Here is a 20,469-nt window from a genome sequence, read left to right as displayed (position 1 = left end):
GGGGGAGTTTAAATGGGCTGGTTACATTTCCTCTTATGTTACTAGGGATTAGGGATTAAAACACAGAACAACCCCCCCCCCCCGCCCCTTTCTTGATAACAAATCTACTTCCAACTTTAAACTATTTCCTAAAATAAAATCATAACCAAGGGACAAACGAATGCCTTCAGGGAGTAGACAGGGAACATAAATAAGCCGAGTAGGTGCAAGACAAAAGGGACTGGTGAGGTCTGCAGTCAACTGAAAAGGATAAGCCTCCCTCCCAAGAGATATGAAAGTTCATTTTTACAAAAGCACTGTGTTGGCTAAATGACACATGATTATCATCTAGAGCTGGCTGTGATCTTAGAATGTGAGACCCCATGACCGCCATCTGATAGGTCACCCTGGCCGCCAGGTACCCTTGGTAGAAGCTTATCCTTTTTAAGGGAGTGCCATCCACTCCCCTTCTCCTCTTCCCTCATTTAAGGGCTCTTCAAGGTATCTGACTTCACCACCCACCTGCAGCTTGGACCACTGGATCCTGCCCACACAGCGTGAGGCATTCCGCCAGGCGTGCTTGGCCCCGTAGATGAGCTCTGTGTCCTTGAGCTGGTAGGTGCTGGTGGTTTCGATCTCTTTGTTCACCTCTTCCAGCCTTTCCATGTGGGCTTTGGAGCCAAATCTGAGTGGAGAGGAAAGGACATGAGAATATCACCCCATCTTCTGAATTAGAAGTTGGTGGAATGGGAGAGCTATTCCAAGAGGCTGGAAGCTACAAAAAGTTCCAGGTTGATTTCTGGATGCAACAGTTTGATGTCTGGATGCAAGATAAAGCAGACATAGCAAACTCCAATGCCCACAAAGGCCGAACATTGTACATATAACTACACCAGCTGGGTGGGGACTATGGCAAACAGGTGGCCCAGGCCTTGTCCAGAGGGGGCAGTCACACCTCCACTCCTACCAGCTGTTGCCTGACAGGAATGGGGGTCCAGGACTGCCAAATCTTTCCAGAGAAACTGGAAATCTGACTTTTAAAGGGAACTCTTCCAATTTTTAAGTGTTGGCAATGAATTCAATTTTAGAAAGTTAAAACAATTACTATGAAAATTTTTTGGTTTTCAAAATGTTATACAGAATAATATAATGACCCCCCATGTCCCAAGTCTAAAAAATAATATAATAGTTTCTTGGGGAAGACTTCCCCTTCGTTGCCCATTCTGTCCCCAGAAGTGACTGCTATCTTGAAACTGGTGTTTATCATTCTCATACATTTGTTTATGCCTTTGCCACATGTGTATCTATCCTTCAACCATGTACAATGTCATTTTGCATGTTTAAAACATTCATGTCGGCTGGGTGTGGTGGCTCATGTAATCCCAGCACTTTGGGAGGCCGAGGTGGGTAGATCACTTGAGGCTAGGAGTTCGAGAACAGCCTGGCCAACATGGCAAAGTTCTGTCTCTACGAAACATACAAAAATTAGCTGGGTGTGGTGATGCATGCCTGTAATCCCAGCTACTTGGGAGGCTGAGGCAGAGAATCGCTTGTGTCTAGGAGGCAGAGGTTGCAGTGAGCCAAGATCATGCCACTGTACTCCAGCCTGGGTGACAGAGCAAGAATCTGTTTCAAATAAATAAATAAATAAAATATTCATATAAATGGTGCTATAATGGATATATCCTTCTACAATTTATCCTTTCTTTTGCTCAAAGTTAGCTATGAACTTCAATTTTATTAACATGCAGAGTGCTAGTATCTTTGAATTTTTACGGTTTTATAGTATTCCATCACTGAAATATATCACAACTTACCCGTTCTCCTGTTAATGGCATTTATGTGGTTTCTTGTTGGTTTTTCTTTTTTTCCTTTTCTTCCTTTCTTTCTTGAGATGGAGTCTTGCTCTATTCATCCAGGCTGGAGTGCAGTGGCATGATCTCGGGTGGCTGCAACCTCTACCTCCTGGGTTCAAGTGATTCTCATGCCTCAGCCTCCCAAGTAGCTAGGATTATAGGAGTGCACCACCATGCCCCCACTAATTTTTGTATGTTTAGTAGAGGCAAGGTTTCACTATGTTGGCCAGGCTGGTCTTGAACTCTTGGCCTCAAGTGATCTGCCTGCCACAGTCTCCCAAAGTGTTGGGAATTATAGGCATGAGCCACTGAGCCTGGTCTCTTGTTGTTCTTTAATTTTAATTTTTTCCTACTATAAACAACGTTCCAGTGAATATTCTTACCAATGGCTTCTTATGAACAGGTGTGAGAGTTTCTCTAGGGTATGTATCTAGGCATGGAATTGCTTGAAATCTTTCAAATTATAAGCAACCCTTTGCAGGAGAAACAAAAGCACTTCTGGGGAACAGATGTGACCTGTGGGTAGCCAGCTTCCAGCCTCTGTGTATGGCAGAGGCCTTATGCTTTGGCCTTGGTTTACCTGTCTGCAAAGTTGGGGCTGACATCTTTGTCTCCGGCACTCAACAACTTATCCCAGACTCCCCAGAGTTGACACACACTTGCCTTTTAATTGATGAATAGTACTGATCAATAAACTCTTTGGCGAGAGGGAAGAGCTGTTCTTTTGTGCGCACGTCTTCAGGCCTCCGTGTATGCTGAGAAGGAAGCATGATGGAGCCCATGCAGATATACTCAGTGCATCCTGTTTCCTGGAAGATAAAGAGATTTGGGCTATTGCTCGGTTTTACCCAAGAGTGGCAGGTGTCAGGCTGTGGGCTTGGATCTGATATTCATGGTTGAGTTTATCTGGCTCTTAATTCCCAGAGGCAATTTCTCAAGTACGAGCTTTAAATCCTTGCTGGATATGGTCATAGCCATGGTAAGGAACAATAAGCAGCATTTTAAGGTTCCTAAAGAATTTGCTGTACTCATCTTGGGGAACAGAAGCTTTTGACTAGGAATCAGAATTATTGGCACTAAATTCTGAAATATTTTTAGATTCCATGATGATCAAGAAAGAACTAATAGAGTGGCTACAGTAACTCATTTGAATGCATCTATGACAGATGGATTACAAACTGTGGCCCTAATTTTTCCCCTCACTGTATTCATACCCTTTACAACGTGGCTTTACAGCAATTCTCCATGAAGAAGTGGAGCCTACCCCTTAACCCCTTGACTCTGGGCTTGCTTTGATCCATAGAATGTGGCAGAAATGACCCTGTGACAATTCTGAGTCTAGGCCTCAAGAGTTCTTGCATGTTTTTGCTTATTCTCTTAGAACCCTGCAACTATGTGTGAATAAGCCCAAGCTAGCTTGCTGGAAGAGGAGAGACCACATGGAACAGGGGTGAGTTATCTCAGCCAGGACCATCCTAGACCACTCTGCTCTTAGTTGACCCCTCAGATAACTACAGATGCATGAGAAAGCCCCATTAAAATCAACAGAGTTTGGGCCAGATCACTAAACCTCCCAGCCAATCTGTAGACTTTTGGAACAGTTTTAATAGTTGTTTTCAGCCACTAAATTTCAGGGCAATTTATTACACTGTAATAACTTAGAGATACCATTCCTCCAAGAGGCCCATGTTCAACAAAAATTTAAAGCAATATGGTGGTTTGGTGACTGCTAAAAATATGAGTGTTGAGAACACACTGTGAAACCAAGGAAGGGTTTGTTCAATACTCCAACAGTGGTCAGACTATGAGAGACAGAGACCGTATTCAGAAGCAGCAACTCTCCTTAGATTCTTTTACGCCCTGGGTACACAAATATAAAGAATTTACATAAGACAGTGAGAATCTACCAGTGGTTCTCAAAAAGGGGTGAATTTCTTGCCCAGGGGATGTTAGAAAATGCCTTGGAGACTGTAAGAATTGAAGAAGGAAGAAAGAAACATGAAAAGTGGCTTAGCGGTCAGAGATAGGTTTATTTTAAAGAATAAACCTAAGAGGGGCTTCTGGATGAGTTAGGTTAGGAGCACTTTTCTTTTTCTTTAATTTCTGGGATACATGTGCAGAACATACAGGTTTGTTACATAGGTATACATGTGCCATGGTGGTTTGCTGCACCTATCAACCCATCATCTAGGTTTTAAGCCCCACATGCATTAGTTATCTGTCCTAATGAGGAGCACTCTTTTTTACAGACTAAGAGTATTTAAGGATTTAGGGTGGTAGAGCTTATCACAGGCTTGGAATGTTTCTGTGTCTCTTTGTCTTGCTTATCTGGGAGGGAGTATTTTTGTGTCTGTTCCCATACATTTTCCTGCAGCTGCAGGCATACCCCCCAAGTCTGCTTTTAGCTTCCCTATTTTAGTGCACCCAAAGGGAAAGGAATGTGCTTATTAAGGCCCACTGTTTTACTGGGGTCCATTGTATGAGTGTGAAATTTGGTGGTTACCCAATAGACTTTCCCCCCACTGTCCTCTGTGCCCCAGCTGTCTCATCTGTGTTTTACTATCTGCTTTCTCTGGCTGCTTGTTGTTAGAAGATAAGTGATTTCCTTGAAATGCATGTGATTAGACAGGGAGCTGGAACTTAAAATGGCAGTGTTTGTCCAAGATGATGGTGCTCCTGGTCTGTCCGAGACATTTTTGGTTGTCACAACCTGGAAGTGGGTGTACTAATATCTAGGGGATATGGGTCAGGGGTGATGCTCAACATCCTACAACAGAGGACAGCCCCCACAACAAAGACTTATCCGACTCCAAATGTGGATAGTGATGAAGGTGAAGCTGCCACCCCGCTGTCTACACCCTGCTGGGATACTTACCAATGTGCTCTTAAGGTGGAGGGTGTCAGTGAGAACCACGTCGGTCTCCCAGTTCTTGACCTTGAGGAAGCGTGGACACTTGGAGGGGCTGCCATTCTTTGTGGGGGACTGTTTTCCCGAGGCAGGAGGCTGGAGGAGAGAATGAAGGTGAAGATGAGGCAGGGTCTTGAGTGGACTAACATTGTCTCCATGGGGGCTGGGAGAGCCATTGTTCTTTCTGGGATCTGTCTTGAGTCACCAACTGTCTGGATCCAGAGTAAGATCCAGCCCTCCCTGGTTGACATGCACAAGGTTCCCGGGAACCTGATTTCCCCTATATGGAAAGAAACACCATGGAAGAGCCTCTTGTTTTCTGCTCTAGGGAGAGGGGTGAGGAACTCAAAGGTGGTCCCTGGTTTCCAGCATAGGGTCTGACACAGTGAGGAAGGACTCGGTGAATGTTTGTTGAACGAATACATGACCGAAAGGACACCATCAGCCTCTTTGAATGATAATAGCCCCCAGCACTAAGGAGTCAAAACTAAAGCTGAGTTGATTTACTTGGATTTCTAGGCCTTTCTGTGACAGCCCAAACTCACCATTTCTGGTAAGTACTGAGAAAACAGAAAGATTTAAATGGAAAGATTTTGGGCCAGGCACGGTAGCTCACACCTGTAATCCCAGCACTTTGGGAGGCTGAGGTGGGAGGATCACTTGAGGTCAGAAGTTTGAGATCAGCCTGGCCAACATGGTGAAACCTCGGCTCTATTAAAAAATACAAAATTTAGCCAGGCATGGTAGCACACGCCTGTAATCTCAGCTACTTGAGAGGCTGAGGCAGAAGAATCGCTTGAACCTGGAAGGCAGAGGCTGCCTTTGAAGCAAAGAATATTGTCCCCACATTTTGGGTTTCTGCCTTTTATTATTTTATTTTTTTTTAGACAGAGTCTTGCTCTGTCCGCTCGGGCTGGAGTGCAGTGGCGCAATCTTGGCTCACTGCGACCTCTGCTTCCTGGGCTCAAGGAATTCTCCTGCCTCAGCCTCCTGAGTAGCTGGGATTACAGACACTTGCCACTACATCTGGCTAATTTTTGTATTTTTAGTAGAGACAGTGTTTCACCATGTTAGCCAGGCTGGTCTCGAACTCCTGACCTCATGATCTGTCCACCTTGGCCTCCGAAAGTGCTGAGATTACAGGTGTGAGGCACTGTGTCCAGCCAGGTTTCTACCTTTTAAAACTGCCAGGCTTGTTCCTGCCTCAGGATCTTTGCACTTACTATCCCCTCTGTCTTGAACACCTTAGTCCCCCATTCGTCTTCACCCTGCAAGCAATTTGACCAGTAAGTATAGGGGATAAGTCTCAGGCTGATCAGTGTTGGCTCATTCAATGTAGACCTCATTGTTAAGGATTATGTCTGTCTTTTTTTTTTTTTTTTTTGGAGACAGGGTCTTGCTCTTTCACACAGGCTGGAGTACAGTGCAATGATAGCTAATTGAAGCCTCAACCTCCTAGGCTCCCATCTCATCCTCCCAAGTAGCTGGGACTACAGGTGTGTGCCACTATGCCCAGCTAATTTTTTATATTTTTTGTAGAGACAGGGGTTTCACTATGTTGCCCAGGCTGGTCTTGAACTCCTAGACTAAGTAATCCTCCTGCCTCAACTTCCCAAAATGCTGGGATTGTAGGTGTGAGCTACCACATCTGGCCTAGGATCACATCTCTCTTGGATGCTCCTGGGTTATTGTTTACCCGCCTAGGCACAGGCACACACATGCATCAGGCAAGCATTGATCACTTAGTAACTCTAACGGCGAGTCAGCAGGCACACTCTGATGTGAAAGCCGAGCAAGGGCAGGGAGAAGATGAGCCAATGTTAAGTGACACTCATGCAGAGTACATCAGTGCACAGTAACCTTGAGGCAGGGCATTTGTACATTCAACTTCACTGCTGAATCCCCTATTTATTGTGGGATTTTAAGTGCCTATTTATTGAGCATGTATTATGATAGGTGCTCAGTATGTATTATTATTTATGTTAAGTTCAAACCATGCCCTTAACAGCTTGACTGTTCTGCCTCCTGGCCATTAGGAATCATTCATTTATTCAACACATGTTTATTGAGTAGTTCCTATGTACCAGGCAAGGCAGCAGAGACCAAGCCTATAGTGACAAATTAGATGGATGTGATCTCTGCTCCCCTGAAGTCACAGTCCTGTGGGGGGTACTAAGTATTTATTGAGCACCTATTATAATACATGCTCAATAAATAGGCACTGGGGATTCAGAAGTGCAGAAGACAGACAAGGACCTTGCCCTCTGGAGTGTTATGTGGTAGAAGTGGAGATAAACAGTAAGTAAACTAACATAGGATTGGTATAATTCCACATCATGATAAAAAGAGAAAATGGGGAGGTGATTGTAACTAAGTTAAGGGGAGAAGGGCAAGTGCAAAGGCACCGATGTGGGAATGAGCTTGTTAAGCTCAAAGGACCAGCAAGGAGTTTGAGTGTGGCTGGGGTGTATGCATGAGGGCGGGTGTAAGGAGATAAAATCAGAAAGAAGCAGGGCACCCTTCTCTTGGCTTGGAGGAGCTCAGGCTGGTGAGGGTAGCTGTGAATTATGATCAAATGGGCTAAGTCCAAGAAAGGAGTCACAGAGAATTATGAAGGACTAATATTGAAAACTAACATTAAATGAGCACTTACTATGTGCCCAGCAACAACCTTATTATCCCCATTTTACAGATTAGGAAACTGAGGCACAGAAATGTTAACTAAGTTGTCCAAGATCGTAGAGCTAGTAAGCTGGAGAAAGGAGTCCAATCTAGGCAGTCTGGCTCCCAAAGCATGCCCTAAACAGCTTGACTATTCTGCCTCCTGACCATTAAGAATCATTCATTCATTCAACACATGTTTATTGAGTAGTTCCTATGTGCCAGGCAAGGCAGCAGAGACCAAGACTATAGTGACAAACTAGATGGATGTGATCTCTGCTCCCTGAAGTCACAGTCCTGTGGGGGGTGATGATGACTGAATGAGCCATTGCAATCAATTTAGCACAATGAATCCCATTACATGGGACTTTGGCAGCACAGGGGAGTGGGAGCACATAGAAGAGACATCTAACCTCTAAGTCAAGACCAGAAGATGAGCACGTGCTAGCCAGGCAAAGAAGAGGAAGCAAGGGCTTACAGGCAGAGAGAACAGATCATGCAAAGGTCCTGAGGTAAGAGACCTATCATGGTCACCTTTGCAGCCAGTGGAATAAGAGTTTTGTGTTAAAGCATTCATGCTGCCATGTTGGAGCCCGGGGAACAGGAGGTAGGGGAAGAGCATGCCACTGTTAAAGATCATTCCAATGGTGGCTCACGCCTGTAATCCCAGCACTTTGGGAGGCCGAGGTGGGCGGATCATGAGGTCAGGAGATCGAGACCATCCTGGCTGACACTGTGAAACCCCATCTCTACTAAAAATACAAAAAATTAGGTGGGCGTGGTGGTGCGCACATGTAGTCCCAGCTACTCGGGAGGCTGAGGCAGAAGAATCCCTTGAACCCAGGAGACAGAGGTTGCAGTGAGCCAAGATCGCACCACTGAACTGCAGCAAGATTCCATTTCAAAAAAAAAAATCGCTCCAGAAGAGTGCAGGCTGTAGCAGCACAGAGAGCAAGTGGAAGGTGCTAGGATTCATAATCTTCCACATGTCCCCACCCTGGCCAGATCTGGTCCTCCCCATGGTTCCATCTCAGTGCTGGGTGCTACCAACTATCTGTGCTGGACAAGCCACAGATGGGAGCTCTCTTAGTCACCAGCCTCTTCTCTATCTTCTACACCCAACCCATCACTGACTCCCACCCATTTTAGCTTTCCAACTAGCTCTAGAATCCATCCTCTGCCCCTCCACCGGCCAGCACCCTGACCAAGTCATCTCTTACTCAGATGATCATCGTCACCTCCTAAATGTTAGCCATTACTTACTGTTATAAATGTTATTATTATGTGACTACTAGCCCAACTTATAGTATTAGAAGTATTAGTACTACTTGTAGTATTGGTACTTCTGCAAGTGTCATTACTATACTACCACACTGGGCGCATGATAAAGGTTTGGATGAATTCTTCCCTTTGTTCCTCATTTATACTTTCTAGCCTGTCTAAGTTATCGTGCCCATGTTTCCCTAGGAAGTTACATACAAATAACCCACTTCATCGTTAACAATAAATATTTCTTTAGGATCCTGTCTCCCCTCCTGTCTCTTCCAAGAGGAGTCTTGGAGGTGATGGAAGTCACAGCTGGGCAGAGCTTTGTATTAAACACATCCCTCTGATCGTGCCAACAACCTGTATCATTGAGAAAAAAAAAATCCCACCTTGCCCACATGAAGACACCCCAGCCATTCTCCCTACATACCGGGTTTCACTCAGCCAGTTCAGAAACCCTCTCGACCACCCACGTGAATACTGTAGAGGCTGAGGCACAGCTGGAATCCTGGGGGGGATGACAGATGTGGTGATGACATCACATCTGGGCCCAGGACTCAGAGGTTGGGGGGCCAGGCATGAGGAGGAGGAGCGGGGTGTGACCTGTGGGCAGCAGCTGAGTCTTCATCGCCAGGGAGTGGGAGGAGCAAGAGAACAGGACTAATAAAAGAGGCCATCTGTGGAGGTCCCAGATGTGCGAGGGATGGTCATTAAGAGTCGAGGAATTGGCTGTCCGAGTGCAAGTCGTACCACCCTCCACCCTGGGTTTCGTGGGATTGCACACTTGAAACCAGGCATTAGGAGGCTGCTGGCAGGGCTGTGTACTTGGGGCCTTGATGTTTTAATTAGCCAGCCGCAATATTAGATGACTCAGGAGGAGAGAACCTGGGAGATGACATAGTAATCAGGGTCCCTCGTGCAGCGTGCGGATGACTTTTCTGAGTGGGACCCAAGGTTCTCCTGGCCAAAATGCAGATCAGCAGCACTTGTGAGTTATTATGTTGGGCACAGGGCACAAGTGGGCTTTGGGCTGGGGCTACATATATCCTTTTCTGGTTTTATTTCTGCGGTGGGAACAAATGGAAGCTTTTAGGTGGGAAGAGACAGTGGCTCACTCTCCGTGGGCCTCTGGGCCCCCTCCCCTAAGTTTCCAAAGGAGGCCGTGAGCTCGTGGGCATTTTCATAGCCTTGTCAGCACCTCTTTGCCTAGGAAGCTGGCAGAGGCCCTGAAGAAATGAAAGGAAATGGCCCTGCGGCCAGGCTCAAAAGGAGGCAGGGAGGTGAGGTCATGTCAGGCTGGGCTCTGGAGCTGAGAACGCCACTTCCAAGGACTGCTGAAGCTCTGACTCCTTCCCCCTCTCTCCTTTTCTTTCCCTACTTCAACAAGTGCGTATTGAGCACCTACTGTATTCTGGGGACTAGTAGCCTAGGACTCAGCAGCCGTTGACTGACTCTCATCCCACAACTGGGAAAAGCATCTTACAGCTGCTTCTTCTAAAGCAGAGACCCGCAGACTGCGTGGCTCACTGCCTGTTTTTGTATAGTCCCTGAGCTAAGAAGGATTTTTTCCATTTTTGGATATTGAATACAAAAAATCGAAGGAGTATATTTTACAACACATGAAAGTTATATGATGTTCAAATTTTGTGTCCATAAATAAAGTTTCATTGGGGCTCATTTGCGTCCACATAGCATGTGGCAGCTTTGACGCGACAATGTCAGAGCTGGTTAGTGGTTGTGACGGGGTCCAAGGTCATGTGGCCCACAAGGCTAACAATATTTATCTTGTCCTTTAGAGAAAAGGTTTGTAGACTCCTAAAGGGTTGCATTCCAGTGGCTGACCCCGACCACTGAGTGCTCAAATGCTGTCACGTTAGAGATCTTTCCTGATCATTTTTTTTCTTTTTTTGAGACGGAGTCTTACTCTGTCGCCCAGGCTGGAGTGCAGTGGTGCAATCTCGGCTCACTGCAACCTCCACCTCCTGGGTTCAAGCGATTCTCCTGCCTCAGCCTCCAGCGTAGCTGGGATTACAGGCATGCGCCACCATGCCTGGCTTATTGTTCTATTATTATTATTTTTTTTAGTAGAGATGAAGTTTCACCATCTTGGCCAGGCTGGTCTTGAACTCCTGACTTCAGGTGATCTGCCCACCTCAGCCTCCCAAAGTGCTGGGATTACAGATGTGAGCCACCACATCAGCTGTGATCATTCTTTAAAGCAGCATCACCTCCTTGTCATTCTCTGCCCCCAACAACCCTTATCATGCTTTGCTTTCCCCGTAGCACTTACTACTACCTGCAGTCATCATGAGCATGTGTACATGGACATGTTTGTGCATATCTACATTTCTATATCTTATAGATATAGACTTACATACACCTATCTAGGCATTTAGATAATATTTGTTTTCTGCCTACCCACTGTTCAGTTTGTTCTATCCCTGGAACAGTGCTCAGCACACAGTACATGTTCAATGAACATTTGAGATCTGAGTGAGACTGCATTCTGTCCTTCCTCCAAATTTATGTTGAAGACTGTGATGGTTAATATTGAATGTCAACTTGATTAAATTAAAGGTTGCAAAGTATCATCCCTGGTTGTGTGTATGAGGCTGCTGCTAAAGGACATTAACATTTGAGTCGGTGGACTGGGAAAGGCAGACCCACCCTCAACCTAGGTGGGTACCATCTAATTAGCTGCCAGCGCAGCCAGAATAAAAGCACCAGAAGAATGTAAAAAGACCAGACTGGCTTAGCCTCTGAGCCTACGTCATTATCCTGTGCTGGATGCCTCCTGCCCTCGAACATTGGACTCCAAGTTCTTTAGCTTTGGGACTCAGGCTTGCTCCTCAGCTTGCAGATGGCCTATTGTGGGATCTCACCTTGTGATCATGCGAGTTAATACTCCTTAATAAACTCCCCTTTATATATACATCTATCCATTAATTCTGTCCCTCTAGAGAACCCTAATACAAAAGCTCTAACCCCCACTCCCCAACCCCATGTAATTTTGTCAGAAGATAGAACTTTTAGGAGATAATGAAGGTTAAACAAGGTCATAAGGGTGGGGCCCTAATCTTATAGGATTGGTGACCTTATATGAAAAGGAAGAGAAAGGCTTTTCTCTCTGTCTGCCATGTGAGGACACAGAGAGAAGGCAGCGGTCTGCAAGCCGAAAAGAGAGCCCTCACCAGAACCTGACCATGCCGATGCCGTGATCTCGGGCTTCCGGCCCCCAGAACTGTGAGCAGTAGATTTCTGCTCTCTAAGCCACCCAGGCGATGGTCCTTAGTGATAATAACCTGAGAAGACTGACACAAGGTCTAAAAAATTTTAACACTGTAGAGTCCCTTAAATGCTAAAGACTTTGGCCTTGATTTAGTAGAGAATAAAGAGCCCTGAAGCTGCCTGCCTGAGTGAGTGATCTTATCGCAGATGGGTTTTAGCAAATACATGATTGCAAGGATTGCAGGAGGGGGAGGGAGAGAGACCCAAGGCAGAGAGACCCATGAGGAGGAAGGTGCAACAAGGCCAATCCAGGAGCAGCCATGGAGTGGGAAAGGCAGCTGCAGGGGCAGCAGGACCTGAAGCAGAGAGCTAGAGGTTGGGGGCTCCGGAAGTGGAACTGAGAGCCTCTGGGCAGGAGAGCGTGAGGGGAAAAGGATAAAGTCAACATGGATTGGGGGCTTTTAGTCTGGGTAAGTAGAAGGATGGTGGTCTTTTTTGTTTTTTTTTTGAGATGGAGTTTCACTCTTGTTGCCCAGGTTGGAGTGCAATGGTGTGATCTCGGCTCACTGCAACCTCCATCTCCTGGGTTCAAGCAATTCTCCTGCCTCAGCCTCCTGAGTAGCTGGGATTACAGGCATCTGCCACCATGCCCGGCGAATTTTGTATTTTTGGTAGAGATGGGGTTTCTGCATGTTGGTCAGGCTGGTCTCAGACTCCCAACTTCAGGTGATCTGCCTGCTTCAGCCTCCCAAAGTGCTGGGATTACAAGCATGAGCCACCACGCCCGGATGGTGGGCTTTTTAGCAGATGCTAGGACGTAGGAAGCAGGTGTGCTGGGTGGTGGACGGACAGAGATGTTTTAGGCAGGAAGACAGAATCTGGCACCAGAACTCAGAACACCTAGAAACAGGGTCCAAGCACCTGCCCTTCCCCAGTAGTGACTGTCACTGTCACGAGCCTCATGGTGAAACCAGGACTGAGAGCTACACCAAGGGAGGCAGGCACCACCAAGACATACAGCATCTTAGGAACTATGATGGCAGCTGTCCCCAACCTTTTTGGCACCAGTGACTGGTTTTGTGGAAGACAATTTTTCCATGGACTGGGGTGGGTGGGGGACGGTTTCAGGATGATTCAAGGGCATCACATTGATTGTGTACACTATTTCCATTATTATCATATATAATGAAATCATTATACAGCTCACCAGAATGTAGAATCAGTGGGAGCCCTGAGCTTGTTTTCTGCAACGAGATGATCCCATCTAGGGGTGATGGGAGACAGTGACAGATCATCAGACATTAGATTCTCATAAGGCGCATGCAACCTAGAACCCTCGCATGTGCAGTTCACAATAGGGTTCGAGCTCCTGGGAGAATCTAATGCTGCCACTGATGTGACAGGTGGCAGAGCTCAGGCGGTAATGTGTGCAATGAGGAGCGGCTGTAAATACAGATGAAGCTTCACTTGCTCTCGCCCACCACTCACCTTCTGCTGTGTGGCCCAGCTCCTAACAGGCCAATACTGGTCTGTGGCCTGGGGTTTGGGGACCCCTGTATTTTGAGCTGAACCGTGTTTCCCCCACCCCCCAAATTCATATGTTGATGTCCTAAACCACGCTGCCTCAGAATGTGACCTTCTTTGGAGTTAGGGCCTTTACAGAGACAATCAAGTTGAAAACAAGGTCGTCAGGGTGGGTCCTGATCCAATAGGGCTGGTGTCCTTAGAGAAAAGAGAAATTTGAAGACATGCTCACAGGGAGAGTGCCATGTGAACATGAAGACAGCCACCTACAAGCCAAGGAGCGGGGACCGGGTCAGCTTCTCCCTCCCAGCCCTTGGAAGGAAGCGGCACTGCCAACACCTTGATTTTCTATTTCTGGCCTCCAGAACTGGAAGACAATACCTTCTGCTGTTTAAGCCACCCAGTTGGTGCTGTTTCATCATGGCAGCTTTAGTAAAGTAATCTAGGAGTTAAGGCCTAAACTTGCACAAAAGAAGTTGCTTCTTATTCTTATGCTATTGGCACCAGTGACAGCTCCTCTATTAGAGGCCTGCAGCAAACTGCCCTGTTTGGCTTATCTTGAAATGAGGGCAGCACGCTGGGGCTGAGCTGGGCAGAGGGCCATTCACACCCGGGGCCAGACGCCACACACTGTGCCCTTTGCTGCAGCCCTGAGTGGCACTGCACCCACCTGTGGGTACCACCTCTCCTGGGCAGCAAGTGTAACCCGATTATGAGCTAGGGCAGCTCAGGGTCCAGGCCCACAGACTCACAAAACCAGAAGGTATTCATTTATCTGTGCAATTAAAAAATTGCTATGTACAGAACTTAACCAAGTGTATTTAGTACTTTGGAATATAATTTCCTTTAGTGTCTAAAGTGATTCGTTCCTTATAACTCCATAGAAACTTGACATTGCTTACTCTGCCTCTCTCTCTCTCTCTCTTCCGTAATTTAACAGTCTGTAAAGGGTGATTAAGAAAGGGGGTACTTGGGAGTCAGACTCATCCCATTTAAGGATTCAGGGTGACGGTGGGGAACTCTGGAGTACAAAGGGGCATCAAAGCTGAATTTTTTATGCTTTCTCCAAATTGCAGTGATATCATAGATGTGACTGGACAACATTCAACTTGGTCCCATTACCATAACGGAATGTATATATACACTAGGAATTAATCTTAACATCAATCCTATAATTATCTCGTGGCTTGCCCTATGATATTGCATTGTACTATGTGTGTGTTTTGAAAGCCTTAACTTGCTAAATGCAAATATTGAAAATGCACAACAAGTTTTGTTTATGTTTTGGCCCTTTTAGCTAAGAAAATTCTGGGAACCCCAGGAAACGGAAGTAGGTCAGGGCTTTTGATCTCTAAGAGCCTCTGTTTGGTGGGGGTTGGCTTTGGCAACTGATATCAATTTGCAGAGAGGAAGAAAAATAACTTTGACCCAATTTGCCCTTTTTGGGAAAAGCATTTCAATATGGGGCGATGCAATGAAGGAGCATGCAGAGTGGTGTCACTGATTCTGAACCATAATGTCATTGTCAGACCCAGACAACAGTTGGGACAGCCTGCATTGAGTATACTCTTAAAATAAATAGTTAGCAAAATATGTGGAAATTCCAGCAGGGCTGAACCCAAACACCAGTCAATTCACGCACCACTTCCTGGCTCCACTCTGGCTCTGACCACCCAGGGCAGCAAGCTTGGTTGCTGGCCTCTTGGCTCAGTAACCTCTAAAGACCTGGGAATCACTTACCAGGCGATGGCTTGGGTGGAAGGAAAGAAGACACCTCTGGGTTGGAGAGAGACTCTGTTCATTTTGTTCCTAGAAAGCATCTTGGTGAGGGGTCTGCTTGTTGGAGGGCACCCTGGGAACGTTGGATAACCCTAGGAAGTGGAGCACTGAAGATGCTTTTGGGAGAATCCAACTTGGGTGTCTAGACCAAGGCAAGGCATATGTGACCTGATTGAAGTAGGGGCAGAAATGAGTTGGACCACAGCTTAGAACTAGGGATTTGGGGCATCCTCCTACAGAGGGAAATTAATCTCAAACTGCAAGAGGTTTCTCAAATGCTTCAAGAGAGACTTAGGGAAGGGAGTCACCAACAGGTACCCTGAGATGTCAGCCTCAAGGGAGCCCCTGGACTCTGTTGAAGCCAGCCAAGGGGTCTCTGTGGATAACATCTGTGCACGAGTCTATGAAACCCCAAATATCACAACATGATGACTGCTCTGTGTATCCCCATCTGTAGTTTGTCTTAAAGTGGAAGTTTTCAGAAGTTGAGGTACATAGTAAATGAAAAGAGGGGATGGCTCAGCTGTGAACTGCTCCAGGGCAGTGATCATATTCAATTTCATTTCTTTCATTTTTTTTTTTTTTTTTTTTTTTGAGATGGAGTCTTACTCTGTCACCAAGGCTGGAGCATAGTGGTGCAATCTCGGCTCACTGCAACCTCTGCCTCCTGTGTTCAAGTGATCCTCATGCCTCAGTCTCCCAAATAGCTGAGATTTAAAGCATGCATCACCACGCTTGGCTAATTTTTTTTGTAGTTTTAGTAGAAACAGGGTTTCACCATGTTGGCCAGGCTGGTCTCAAACTTCCGACCTCAAACGATCCACCTGCCTCAGCCTCCCAAAATGCTGGGATTATAGGCATGAGCCACCGCACCTGGCCTTCATTTCAAGTAACATTCAGTAAATGCCTATTTTGTGCCTTACCTGGGCTAGGCCACTGCACATCCACAGGGTTAATTGAATCCTCATGGTAACCCATTCTTCAGACGAGAAAATAGAGGCTGTGAGAGGTGACGTGGCTATCCCCAAATTAATGAAGAACAAGCAATAGAGCTGGGCTTGGAATCCAGGCTCTCGAAGTTCCCCTTGTTCCACTCAAGGCCTTCCTGTTCTCCTCTATGTGGGTTTCCAAAGCCAGCCCCCAGGAGGCATACATCATATCTGTCCCATTGATTTCACTGACTGAAAAGGATGTTGACGTGATCATAAAGGGAAAGAGACGCAGCCTTGTCATGACTCAATGTCACTTTGGGCTCTGGGTCACCTGTGGGCCACAAGGGTCTCATCCGTAAAATGGGCACAGTGCTTCTCATCCTATCTGCCTCACATTAGCAATGTATTATTTAGCCAAATAAGAACAATATAAATGACTCCAACATTTGTTGAGCATTTATTCTGTGTCAGGCCCTGTAGAGCGGGCTCAGGGCTCCATGGCCTGGGTTCTAATCCATCTCCATCACTACTGGTTATGTAACCCTTGTTGAGCCACAGAACCCTCTGTGATTCTCAGTTTCCTCATCTATAACATGGAGACAATCACGATATTTCATTGGGTTGAGCTGGGGGGATGGTTCAATGAGACCACAGACGTGCTTAGCATAGTACGTGATATTACTCAATAAATATATTAGGACCCATTATGGCTGACATCATTATTTCACATGTTATCTCATTTCATCCTCCCCACAACTTGATGAGCCTATTAGCCCCTATTAGGGAAGGGGGGCTCAGCACAGCTGCTATTAATAATTAGTCATCTGACCAAGGTCACTAGCTAGGTGCTGGACTCCTGACCTCAGTGCTCTGGGCTCTTGAGTCTAAGGGTTATCACTGTTACTATTTTTTTTTTTTTTTTTTTTTTACATTTTTTTGAGATAGAGTCTCACTTAGATGCCCAGGCTGGAGTGCAGTGGTGTGATCTCAGCTCAATGCAACCTCCGCTTCCCAGGTTCAAGCAATTCTCCCGCCTCAGCCTCCTGAGTAGCCGGGACTACAGGCATATGCCACCGCACCCGGCTAATTTTTGTATTTTTAGTAGAGACGGGGTTTCACCATGTTGGCCAGGCTGATCTAGAACTCCTGATCTCAAGTGATCCACCCCCATTGGCCTCCCGAAGTGTCGGGATTACAGGCATGAGCCACCACGCTGGGCCACGGTTACTGTTATTTTTATCCTGACATCATTACCATGCAATGGGTCTGGGCTGACTTAGAAGACTTCCTGGTGAGCATGCTGGGTTGTCACTGAGAGGCGGAGCATTTTACTCGTTTGCCTTCATTCAGACCCAGGCCGGCTGGGGCTGGCTACTCCCTTTTGATTTTCAGCAAGGCCAGCCGTAGCTGGCCAGTTAGTGTCATCCTGGCGACCTTGGATCCCCTAAAGCCTGGGAAAGAAATGGCCCACAAGCCTGTCTCCCACCTTTCTCATAATTTAGAGCTTTCTAGAGAAGTTGAGGGGAATGCTACCACTTACCTGGAAATAGGGAAAATTTTCTCAACAGATTTGACATTTTGAAAGCAGCTAGCAAGCTCTGTATCCCCAGGAGTGAGAAAATGACATGATCCTGAGGCGACTGAGCTTGGGGAGTAGGATTTCCATATAACGGTCATCTACCTATCTGATTGCCTGTACCAGCCAGAGGCTGAAGGGAGGGGTAAGAGCCGTGGGAAGGATGGAAAAGAGGAGAGAACCCCAAATGGAAACCCCACTTCCCCAGGTCCCACTCTGTCCCCACTTGTACCCACTAAGGGTTTGACTGATGCTTAATTGGTATCTGAAAATAGATGTTCCATCCCTAAACAGGGCATGGTTCTATCCCTTGTGTCTTAGGAAAGCAAACTAGACAGGCAAGGGAAACAGATGCTTAATAAGAAGGGAAGCCGAGAAGGGCTTCATTCGAATCTTAAGTTTGTGCACAGAGAATGATCCAACAGCAGGTCCTCACATTATTTATCTAGGGTAGCTTTTCACTAAGATGATTATTATGATAAAAGCCTTTAGGATGATGTCATAACTCAACATGTGTCTCAGGTGGTGTTAGCACCAAAGACAACCTCAGAGAACTAATAATGATCCTTAGAAAGAAAAATAAAAAGCAACATATCAGCCACAACCATTCCCTTATAATACCTTTACCCATTTCCTTCCTTCCTTTCTTCTTTTTCTTTCTTTCTTTTCTCTTTCTTCTTTCCTCTCTCTCTCTGTCTCTCTCTCTCTCTCTCTCTCTCTTTCCAGAGTTATGCTCTTGTTGCCCAGGCTGGAGTGCAATGGCGAAATCGTGGCTCACCACTACCTCCACCTCCTGGGTTGAAGCGATTCTCCTGCCTCAGCCCCTGGAGTAGCTGGGATTATAGGAATGCACCACCACACCCGGCTAATTATATATTTTTAGTAGAGATGGGGTTTCTCTATGTTGGTCAGGCTGGTCTCGAACTTCTGACCTCAGGTGATCTACCCGCCTCAGCCTCCCAAAGTGCTGGAATTACAAGTGTGAGCCACTGCACCTGGCCTCCATTTTCTTTTAGGTAAACTCCTACCTAATCTTCAAAACCCAGACCAGATGTGACCTCCTGGGGTAACCTTCCCTGGTATCTACCTGCTGAGGTAATTATGTTCCCAAAGCATTTTGCGTGCCTCTCTATTTCAGCACTAACTGAACCTTATATGAGTCTCTCACAACACACATCTGTGAAGGTCTCAAGGGCAGGGAGGTCTGTGTTTGCTCAGCTTTGCTTCTACCCCAGAACTATGCATACGGCAGGTTAGCGAGTGAATGGTGACAGATGAACTGATTTGTTCTATCTACAATCCCAGGCCAGATGCAATTTGCAGGGGGATGGTAAAGGTGAGGGTCACAAAGTTATATACATAACGTGCTCTGCAACCGGGGACTCGAGTCTCACTGGCCTCACCCACAGTGACCCAGACTGTCGGCCAGAGAAATGACTGCTAGATAAAGATTAATGCCTCAGCCTTCTGAGACAAACTTAAAAGAAGATGCCTCTAGGGCTGATTTTCTTTGAATCTAGACAAATAAGAGCATCGAAGAGGGTGGGAATCCCCTTTCTGGGATTCCCAGTGGGTCAGACCTCACTATTTCCTCTGGGAACTAATAGTCTCCTGTGTCAGGAAGTTCTTCCTCATGTCTAACTTGCATCTGTCCTGCTTCAACTGCAGTCTATTGCGTTTTGCCCAGTCCTTGGGAGTTGCTTTGCTGCCTTGCCAAAGCAAAGCTGCTTCTCAACCCCACCTATCCCTTCTTGACTCAGGATTGCAGGTAGTGACTGGGTTCCTCTTTGTGTCATTAACAATACTAGGTCCCCGTGGATGCTTAAACAAGCCGTAAATGTGGGTTACAACTGGAAGGAGAGAAGCTGATTCCAGGAGCTCCGTGTACAGTGGCTTTAAGGAGGTAGAGGCGAGGTTAGGAGATTGGCTTTCAGGATGGAAAAAAGAACATTGTGTTTTCTGTTAATTTGCTCAGCCTGGGAAGCATTTCTGAAGGCTGTGCCTATGGAGACGTCTAACAGGTGGTAACAGGGCTGCTTCCTTTGTGCTGGAGCTGGGATTCAAATACATCCGAGCGCTAGGGTCTCTGTCTCCCCCCAGCTCTATTTCTGAGAGGCATTTGGAAAATTGAATCTCAGTCAACAGAGCCAGGATGATTTTGCAGGCCCGTGTGTGTGTGTGTGTGTGTGTGTGTGTGTGTGTGTGTGTGTGTGAGCGCGCGCGCGCGCGCATGTGTGTGTGTCTATTTTTGAGACAGAGTCTCACTCTGTTGCCTAGGCTGGAATGCAGTGGTGCAATCTCGGGTCACTGAAACCTCTGCCTCCCAGGCTCAAGCAATTCTTGTGCCTCAGCTTCCTGAGTAGCTAGGACTACAGGTGTGCACCCTCATGCCTGGCTAATTTTTGTATTTTTAGTAGAGATGGGGGTTTCACCACATTGGCCACGCTGGTCTTGAACTCCTGACCTCAGGTGATCTGCCTGCCTCAGCCTCCCAAAGTGCTGGGATTACAGGCATGAACCACCATGCCCAGACTGGCCCATGGTTTTAAATCTTTTTGGGTGAAATCCTACATTCAGGATTTGATGGTGGGCAAAGAGGAACATAAATCCCAAGTCCTGCTGGTCTATCAGTCATGCTCCCGGGAACTCTCTAGGTTAAAACTGCTTGGCAGACCTACTTAACCTTGGAAGATTCAGTCTTACCCTCTTTCACTAGCACCCTCAAAGTCCTTCCTTTCTTGAAGCAAATGGAATTTCTAT

The 20,469-nt window shown here is 46.5% G+C and overlaps 1 protein-coding gene across 3 annotated transcripts in view; it reads right to left on the bottom strand.

The window, feature by feature from the left end:
• NOS1 (nitric oxide synthase 1) overlaps nucleotides 1-20,469 on the bottom strand; it is a 231,872-nt gene that overhangs the window by 71,380 nt on the left and 140,023 nt on the right. For all 3 annotated transcript variants that reach the window (XM_064379759.1, XM_064379761.1, XM_064379760.1), the window contains exons 4-6: nucleotides 4,711-4,839; nucleotides 2,499-2,644; nucleotides 502-664 (exon numbers count right to left, since the gene is read on the bottom strand). In XM_064379759.1, the coding sequence (XP_064235829.1) occupies nucleotides 502-664; nucleotides 2,499-2,644; nucleotides 4,711-4,839 (438 nt within the window). The remainder of the gene's footprint in view (nucleotides 1-501; nucleotides 665-2,498; nucleotides 2,645-4,710; nucleotides 4,840-20,469) is intronic.

This window comes from Aotus nancymaae, unplaced genomic scaffold, assembly GCF_030222135.1.
Source record: "Aotus nancymaae isolate 86718 unplaced genomic scaffold, 86718_ANA_hifiasm-v0.15.2.pri h1tg000021l, whole genome shotgun sequence".
Lineage (NCBI taxonomy): Eukaryota > Metazoa > Chordata > Mammalia > Primates > Aotidae > Aotus > Aotus nancymaae.
This window is presented reverse-complemented; position numbering and strand designations above follow the sequence as displayed.